We start from the raw sequence: 9,654 nt of genomic DNA on the forward strand, positions 1-9,654 counted from the left end.
GTAGCTGGGACTACAGGCATGCATCACCACACCCAGCTAATTTTTTTGTATTTTTAGTAGAGACGGGGTTCGGCATGTTGGCCAGGCTGGTCTTGAACTCCTGACCTCAAGTGATCCTCCTGCTTTGGCCTCCAAAATTGCTGGGATTACAGACATAAGCCACCGTGCTTGGCCTCTTTCAGACTTTTTGATGTAAGCGTTTAATGCTATGAACTTTCCTCTTAGTACCACTTTTGCTGTGTCCCAAAGGTTTTGATAAACTGTGTCATTATCATCATTCAGTTCATAAAACTTTTTAATTTCCGTCTTGATTTCATTGTTTATCCAAAGATCATTCAGGAGCAGATTATTTAATTTCCATGTATTTGTATAGTTTTGAGGGTCCCTTCTGGAGTTAATTTCCAATTTTATTTTACTGTTGTCTGAGAGGGTACTGGATATAATTTCGATTTTCTTAAGTTTATTGAGACTTGTTTTGTGGTCTATCATATGGTTTTTCTTGGAGAATGTTCCATGTGCTGATGAAAAGAATGTATATTCAGCAGTTGTTGGGGAGAATGGAGAATGTTCTGTATATATCTGTTAAGTCCATTTGTTCTAGGGCATAGTTTAAGTCCATTGTTTCTTTGTTGACTTTCTGTCTTGATAACGTGTCTAGTGCTGTCAGTGGAGTGTTGAAGTCTCCCACTGTTATTGTGTTGTTGTGTATCTCATTTCTTATGTTGAGTACTAATTGTTTTATAAATTTGGGAGCTCCCATGTTAGGTGCGTATATATTTAGGATTGTGATATTTTCCTGTTGGACCGATCCTTTTATCATTATGTAATGTCCCTTTTTGTCTTTTTCAACTATTGTTGCTTTAAAGTCTGTTTTGTCTTATATAAGAATAGCTATTTCTGCTCGCTTTTGGTTTCTATTTGCATGGAATATCTTTTTTCACCCCTTTACCCTCAGTTCATGTGAGTCCATATGTGTTAGCAGATATTTGGTTGGTGGATTTGTATGCATCCTGCCATTCTGTATCTTTTAAGTGGAGCACTTAGGCTATTTACATTCAACGTTAGTATCGAGATGTGAGGTACTGTTTTATTTACCATGCTTGTTTTTACCTGAATACCTTGTTTTTTTGTTTTTTCATTTTGTTATTGTTTTATAGGCCCTGTGAGTTTTTTGCTTTAAGGAAGTTCTGTTTTGGTGTATTTCAAGGTTTTGTTTCAAGATTTAGAACTCCTTTTAGCATTTCTTGTAGTACTGGCTTGGTAGTGGCAAATTCTCTCAGCATTTGTTTGTCTGAAAAATACTTTATGCCTTCTTCATTTATGACCCTTAATTTTGCTGGACACTAAATTCTTGGCTGACAGTTATTTTGTTTGAGAAAGCTAAAAATAGGAACCCAAAACTTTCTGGCTTGTAGGGTATCTGCTAAGAAATCTGCTGTTAATCTGATAGGTATTCTGGCCGGGCGCAGTGACTCATTCCTGTAATCCCAGCACTTAAAGAGGCCAAGGTGGGTGAATCATTTAAGGTCAGAAGTTCAAGACCAGCCTGGCCAACACAGTGAAACCCCACCTCTAATAAAAATACAAAAATCATCCAGGCCTGGTGCCAGGCGACTATAGTCCCAGATACTCGGGAGGCTGAGGCAGGAGAATTGCATGAACCCGGGAGGCAGAGATTGCAGTGAACCAAGACTGCACCACTGTACTCCAGCCTGGAGGACAAAGCAAGACTCTGTCTCAAAAAAAAAATCTGATAGGCTTTTGTGTACAGGTTACCTGATGCTTTTGCCTTACAGCTCTTAAGATTTTTTCCTTTGTCTTGACTTTAGATAACCTGATGACTTTGTACCTAGGTGACGATCTTTTTGTGATAAATTTCCCATGTGTTCTTTGAGCTTCTTGTATTTGGATGTCTAGCAAGGTCAGGGAAGCTTTCCTCAACTATCCCCTCAAATATGTTTTTCAACCTTTTAGATTTCTCTTCTTAGGAATACCACTTATTTTTATTCTTAGGTTTGACCATTTAACATAATCCCAAATTTCTTGGAGGCTTTGTTCATTTTTTTAAAAAAATTATTTTTTCTTTGTCTTTGTCTGATTGAAAGTCTTGTCTTCGAATTCTAAAGTTCTCTCTTCTACTTCTTCAATTCTATTGTTGAAAATTTCCAGTACATTTTGTATTTCTCAAGTGTGTCTTTCATTTCCAGAAGTTTCGATTTTTGATTGATTTTTTTCTTTATGAGGTTGATTTCTCTGAAGCATTTTTCATCCATATCCTATATATTTTTTAAAATTTCTTTAAGTTGATTTTCACCTTTGGTATCTCCTTGAGTAGCTTAATAATCAACCTTCTGAATTATTTGGCAATTCAGAGATCATGCCACTGCACTCCAGCCTGGGCAATAGAGCGAGACCCTGTCTCAAAAAAAAAAAAAGAAAAAGAAAAAACCAAAAAGTTCTACCTTTTTAGGCCAAATAATGAAAATGTACTTTGTAATTGGTCTTCTTGGTTTGGATCCATTGCTAGGGAGCTAGTGTGGTCTTTTGGAGGTATTATAGAACCTTGTTTTGTCATTATTACCAGAATTACTTTTCTGATTACTTCTCATTTGGGTAGACTACTTCAGTGGAAAAATCTGGAACTCAGAGGCTGCTGTTCAGATTATTTTGTCCCACAGGGTGATCCCTTGATTTGGTTACTTCCAGAGTGCGGTGATTATTATTGCCCTTCTGGGTCTAACCACCCAGTGGGGCTACCTGGCTCTGGGCTGATGCTGGGGAACGTTTGCAAAGAATCCAGTGATGTGATCCATCTTCAGGTCTCCCAGCTGTAGATAACCAGCACCTGCTGTGGTGGAGGTGCCAGAGGAATGGCGTAGACTCTGTGAGAGTCCTTGTTTGTAGATATGTTTAGTGTGCAAGCTTTTCTCAAATGCTGGTTGTGCTACCAGTGAAGTTATCACGTGGACACACTCGGGACTGCTGGTTAGCAAGGATGTTGCAGGAAGTGGAATTAGCCGTTGTTTCTGTCCTTCCTTGGAGTAGGGTTGTTCTGTTACGAATTGCTGTAATGTCCTGAGTTCGTTGACCTCCAGCCAGTAGGTGGCACTTTTGAGAGAGCACCAGAGTTTTTCACTTGTCTTGTGGAATTTATAGCTGCCTGCCACTTCTTTCAAAGGATCTGTGATTTCTTTCGGTTTTCCTGGTTTGCTTTTGCAGTGATTCCTGAGTTCTCTACTAAAATTATTGACCAGATGAGATCACCTAGGGTTCAAAGTCCTCTTCCAAGCTCAGTCGTTATTGGAATAGCAGAATTCATTTGCTTGTTAGCTTTCCACCGGCCTCCTCCATCTTGAAGCCAGCAATTGTGCATGTAGTTCTTCACAAACTTCAAATTCCTCTCATGAGTCACTTTTCTCTCGCCACTTTCAAGATTGTCTCTTTTGAGAATAATAAAGTATCTAAGAATAAGTCTAACAAAGGATGTGCATAGCCTATATGCTAAGAATTATAAACGTTTACTTAAAGTCATTAAAGAAAACCTGGACAAATGATGAGAAAGTGCAGTACAGTAAAGATGCCAACCATTTCTAAATAGACCTGCTGACTCAGTGCATCTCTAATCAGATGCCAGCAAGAGGTTTCAGTGACACTTGACAAGCTAATTCTACAATTTATATGTAGGTGTAGAAAGCCAAGAATTGTTAAGACATTCACTATGCTACCAGATATTTTGGTTTATTATGAAGCAGGGATAATTTAGACACTTTGCTATATGAGAGAGAAGACAAAACAGATACAGTGGGGAAAATTAGGGGGGGCTATTCAATAATAAATGGAGTTTGGGAAACTGGTTATTTATATGTAACTGAGTAAAAGTAGATCTTCAGTTCATAAAAAATATACCTCCAAAGGGTTAAGAATTAAATGTCAAAAGTGTTCATCTAAATGTCAAAATGTAAAAAAGTTCTGGTTGGGCGCGGTGGCTCACGCCTGTAATCCCAGAACTTTGAGAGGCCGAGGTGGACCGATCACTTGAGGCCAGGAGTTCAAGACCAGCCTGGCCAATATGGCGAAACCCCATCTCTACTGGAAACACAAAAATTAGCTGGGCATGGTGGCACATAGCTGTAATCCCAGCTACTTAAGAGGCTAAGACACGAGAATTGCTTGAACCTAAGAGGCAGAGGTTGCAGTGAGCCAAGATCATGCCACTGCACTCCAGCCTGGGCAGCAGAGCACTGTCTCAAAAAAAAAAAAATCAAAAAGTTCTGCCTTTTTAAGCCAAATAATGAAAATGTAGTTTGTAATTATAACATATGTAGAAGTGAAGTGGCATGACAGCAGACAGCAGTATCACAGAGGCCAGGAGTGGGGATATGAAAGTATACCATTAAAAGATTTTTTACACATTATGCAAAGTGATATCATAATACTTGAAGACAGACTACGATAAGTAAAGGCATGTACCATATGTTATATACTATATGTTATATGCCCTAGAGCAACCACCAAAAAAAAACCAAAACATAAAACTCATGCACATACACATACAAATCCCAAAACAGTAAAAAGAACCATAGCTAAAAAGCTAACAAATGGACAAAATGGAATGATAGAAAAATAATAAATTCATTCAAAAGAAAGCAGAAAAACAGATCCATAGGATGGTAGATTTAAACCCTAATATATCAATAATCATTAAATATAAGTCTAAATTAAAAAGCATAGATTATCAGATCAGATTTAAAAACAACCAGCTGTACGTTGCTTATAAGAAACCCAGCTTACATGTAATAATATAATAGCTTAAAAGTAAAAGGACTGCCAAGTGTGGTGGTTCATGCCTTAATCCCAGCACTTTGGGAGGCCAAGGCAGGTGGATCACCTGAGGCCAGTCCTGGCTAATTTTTGTATTTTTAGTAGAGATGAGGTTTCGCCATTTTGGCCAGACTGGTCTCGAACTCCTGACCTCAAGTGATCCATCCGCCTTGGCCTCCCAAAGTGTTGGGATTACAGGCATGAGCCACCGTGCCTGGCCTAATTTTTGTATTTTTAGTAGAGATGGGGTTTCACCGTGTTGGCTACGCTGGTTTCAAACTCCTGGCCTCAAGCGATCTGCCTGCCTTGGCCTCCCAAAGTGCTGAGATTACAGGCATGAGCTGTCGTGCCCGGCAGACGTAAGACTTTAAAATAAATGTCTTAAAAAATGCTCAAGGAGAATACAGACAACTAAACAAAATCAGGAAAACTATATATAAAGAAAATGAGGGCCGGGCAGGGTGGCTCATGCCTGTAATCCCAGCACTTTGGGAGGCCAAGGCAGGCAGATCACAAGGTCATGAGATCAAGACCATCCTGGCTAACACAGTGAAACCGTGTCTCTATTAAAAATACAAAAAAATTTGCTGGGCGTTGTGGCCGGCGCCTGTAGTCCCAGCTACTCGGGAGGCTGAGGCAGGAGAATGGTATGAACCCGGGAGGCGGAGCTTACATTGAGACAAGATCACGCCACTGCATTCCAGCCTGGGCAACAGAGCGAGGCTCCATCTCAAGAAAAAAAAAGAAAAGAAAATGAGAGTGTCAACAAGGAGATAGAAATTCCAAAAAAAAGCTAAACAGAAATCTGGAGTTTAAAAATACAATAACTGAATTGAAAAGTTCACTACAAGGGTTCAACAGCAGACTCCAACACGCAAAAGGGAGAATCAGCAAAATTAAAAATAGGTCATTTGAAACTGTCAAGTATGAGGAGCAAAAAGAAAATAGAATGAATAAAAGCAAGCAGAGTCTAAGAAACTTATCAGACACCATCCAAGTATACCCATGTATCCATAATGGAAGTTCTGGAAGTGTAAGAGAGAGAAAGGAGTAGAGTATTTGAAGAAATACTGGCTGAAATTTTCCAAATTTGAGGCAAGATGTGGATCTACTAATACAAGAGCCTCAGTGAACTCTAAATAGGAAAATCCCAAAGGAACCTGCACTGAGACACATTATAGTCAAACTGTGAGAAAGACAAAGAGAAAATCTCATCCTTGGAAGTTTCTTAGATGTCAGTTTTAAAATAGTATTCCTGATGTTTTCTTTGTGGTAATAATTAACTCTTCCTTTCTATTTCTTTGTGAGCTAGTTTTGATACATTATATTTTTCTAGGAATCTCTCCATTTTCTCTAAATGTTCAAATTTCTTAGCATAAAGTTGATAGTAATCATAACTTTTTCTTTCTTCTATATCTGTAGGTATATCTCTTCTTTATTTCTAATATTATTTCTTTAAGCTTTCTCTCTCTTTCTTGATTAATCCTGCCAGACGTTTCTCTGTTAGTCTTTTCAAGAAATGACTTTTGCCAGGCACAGTGGCTCATGCCTTTAATCCCAGCATTTTGGGAGAACAAGTCAGGAGGATCACTTGAGCTCAGGAGTTTGAGACCAGCCTGGCCAACATGGTGAAACCCCGCTCTACTAAAAATATAAAAATTAGCCAGACATGGTGGCACACACCTATAGTCCCAGCTACTCGAGTAGCTGAGGCAGGAGGATCACTTGAGCCTGGGAAGTTGAGGCTGCAGTGAGCTACAATTGCATCACTACTCTCCAGCCTGGGCAACAGAGCTAGACCCTGTCTCAAAAAAAAAAAAAAAATTATTTTTATAAATCTTCTCTATTAAATCTTTGTTTTCTATTTATTTATTTCAATTTTTATTATTTCCTTTTTTTAAAAAAATGGGGGGTTTTTTGGTGTTGTTTTTTTCTTTAGTCTTTTTTTTTTTTTTTCTCTTTTCCCCTGATGGCTTTAGGTTGGAGTCTTGGTTTGTCATTCTTTCATGTTCTCTAATACAGTATAAACTGTTGTTTCTAAATGCCTCTAAAGTGCCCACTTTTGCTGAGTCTCACCACTTTTGGAGTATTTTGTGTTTGTTTTTTTTTTAACCATTCTCTTGTAAGTCATTTTTAATTTCACTTAATTTGAATTCCCCTTTGACCCGTGAGTTTTACTCAGTTATTTTAGTCAGAAAACATGATCTATTTTAGGAGTTTGCAAACTCTTCTGTAAAGGACCAGATAGTAAACATTTCAGGCTTTGCAAATCCATACAATCTCTGGTCTGACTACAGCACTCTGGTGTCGGAGCCTCCCTGTTGGAGCGTGGGCTGCTTCTCCATCAAAGTTAGTCGTCAGCAGCAGCCATTCTCTGTTTATCCCATCTCTAAAAACTTCTGTGTTACTCAAACCTCGTATTTACACTTGTTCTTTACTGTCACTTCTAGTCTTGTTGCAAGTGTATCTGTCACTGTTAATTCAAGATCTTAGGCCTTCTCTTCCAATGTTAAAGTTGTCTGCCTGGTAGTTTTCCCTTTGGAGCAGCCGTACTGCTCAGGAGTCTGCTCTTTTGGTCTGTGCAGCAGAGACCCCAACTGGCAATGCTTGTTTCAGACTGTGGTGTGCCAATGTGCCCTGATGTGGAGGATGTTTGGGCAACTAAACATAGTTTCGTCAGCATCCAAACATCCTCCACATCAGGGGATACTGGCACCTCGTTTGTTTTGCTGGAAAACTAAAGCCAGTCACTGCCCCCCAGGCACGTCCTTGCCCTGGGGCTTGACCCCAAACCCCTGGCAAACATCAGCATGAGGGAACAGCCCCTCCTGAATGGCCAGCCACCTGACCCTAAGCCTTGATGTTCTACTCTCATCCTGCCCTGGATGGTCAGGGCCCTGCTCAGTCACTGTAAGGTCAGCAGTGACTGTGCCCACAGATGGAGGAGCACTGGTCTCATCCTCCTTTATCCCCACGCTGTGTTGCTCCCACTCCACCTGCCACTTCATCCTGCACATTTGCCCCACAGCTCTCTCACAGTTTCTCACCTACAGAGGAGTTGTTCTTTCCTTCTCCCGTGAGCAGACACAAGGTTCTCTGCCAGGCCAGGAAAGTCCCCACAATCTAGGTCTCCTCACTGACACTTGCACTCAGCTGTCACTCTGTCCACAGGGTCTGCGGAAGAGGGAGCTGCTGAAGGAGCTGCTGCCAGTCATCGGGCAGAACCTCCGATTCCAGCGCCTCTTCACCGAGTGTCAGGAACAGCTCGACATCCTGAGGGACAAGTAGCCTGCCCCGGCCTGCCCTGGCTGCAGCAAGGGCAGGGCCACACTCTCGCCGCTGATGACACGCAGGGCCACCTCTCACCTGACCAGGCTGTAGGGGGAGGAGACACTGGCAGGAGATGTGCTGTCCTGCACCAGCGCCAGCCCAGCTCCCTGGGCAGATGTGCCCTGTGTCCTGGGCCTGGCATTGCCTCAGGAGAGGGAAGCTCGTCCCTCCCTCCTAGCCCTCTGTGTGGAGCTAGGGCTGGAGTTCTGCCCAGGTGCCCTGGGGCCAGCAAGGCACTCCCAGGCCTGCCGTCTCCAGCACGGCCCCAAGGTGGACACTAGCCCCTGCTGCTGCAGGTGCCGTGCTGCTTCAGCGGTGATGATTGAGCCATTTGTGAGAGAGAATCTGGAAGCGTTAGGTATTAGGCAGTCAGCAGACTGACCTGAGACCTATGTAAAAGGAAAGCTGTTCCAACACACGGACTATTTTTGTACTAGAATTTGCTAACTTGTAATATGGAATTTCCTCTGGCCGATAATCAGGATTTCCCTATAAGTCACTTGGACATTGGTCACTTGTAGGAAATTTAAACTCTAATTATGACAGCTACACTGAAAAATAATTGTACTGAAATTAACTTGTCTATCTTCATTTGGTTTTAATTTTTAAATGTTTGTAAAAAGAGACTGTTTTGGGGGAATGGGGCAAAGGGGTGGGCGATTTCTTTTGTAAGTGTAAAATAAATGAACACGCATTGAATACCAAACCCTCCTGATTTCTCTTGCCTTTTCCTTCTAACTTTCATCCTCCCTGCACTGTGCATCTCTCTCCTGAAGTAGGTGGTGACAGAACATGAGAGCCAGAAGGGATCCTTTGTGTCATCTCATTCCCCCCGTCATGGTTAATACTAAGTGTCAACTTGATTGGATTGAAGGATGCAGTATTGATCCTGGATGTGTCTGTGAGGGTGTTGCCGAAGTAGATTAACATTTGAGTCAGTGGGCTGGGGAAGGCAGACCCACCCTTAATCAAGTGGGCACCATCTAATCAGCTGCCAACGAATATAAAGCAGGCAGAAAACCGTGAAGAGATGAAACTGGCTTAGCCTCCCAGCCTACATCTTTATCCCATGCTGGATGCTTCCTGCCCTCGAACATCGGACTCCCAAGTTCTTCAATTTTGGGACTCGAACTGGCTCTCCTTGCTCCTCAGCTTACAGACAGCCTACTGTAGGACCTTGTGATTGTGTAAGTTAATACTTAATAAACTTACATATATATTATATGTATTTCCTATTAGTTCTGTCCCTGTAGAGAACCCTAATATATCCCCCATGCAGAAATTCATTTCACAGTGTAGAGTGGTCACTTCTGTGGTCACGCAGCACCACAGGTTACCTTGCACATGTCATCTCCCAAGCGAGGCATCATGGTTCATGGTTCTGGTCTTGCTGTGTCCCAGGTTCAGATCATACTGTGCACCAAGGGCTGCAGCTGTTTGGACAATTTCATGAAAGAAAATCGGTATTTACAGTCTTGGACATATTGGAGAATTATCAGGAAA

At 41.5% G+C, this 9,654-nt stretch overlaps 1 protein-coding gene across 5 annotated transcripts in view; it reads left to right on the forward strand.

The window, feature by feature from the left end:
* HIRA (histone cell cycle regulator) overlaps positions 1 to 9,373 on the forward strand; it is a 101,553-nt gene extending 92,180 nt beyond the window's left edge. For all 5 annotated transcript variants that reach the window (XM_073007026.1, XM_007975048.3, XM_073007023.1 and 2 more), the window contains one exon: positions 7,993 to 9,373. In XM_073007026.1, coding sequence (XP_072863127.1) covers positions 7,993 to 8,109 — 117 coding nt within the window. In that variant the 3' untranslated portion in view covers positions 8,110 to 9,373. The remainder of the gene's footprint in view (positions 1 to 7,992) is intronic.
* The last annotated feature ends 281 nt before the right edge of the window (positions 9,374 to 9,654 follow it).

The sequence above is a fragment of the Chlorocebus sabaeus genome, chromosome 19 (genome assembly GCF_047675955.1).
Source record: "Chlorocebus sabaeus isolate Y175 chromosome 19, mChlSab1.0.hap1, whole genome shotgun sequence".
Lineage (NCBI taxonomy): Eukaryota > Metazoa > Chordata > Mammalia > Primates > Cercopithecidae > Chlorocebus > Chlorocebus sabaeus.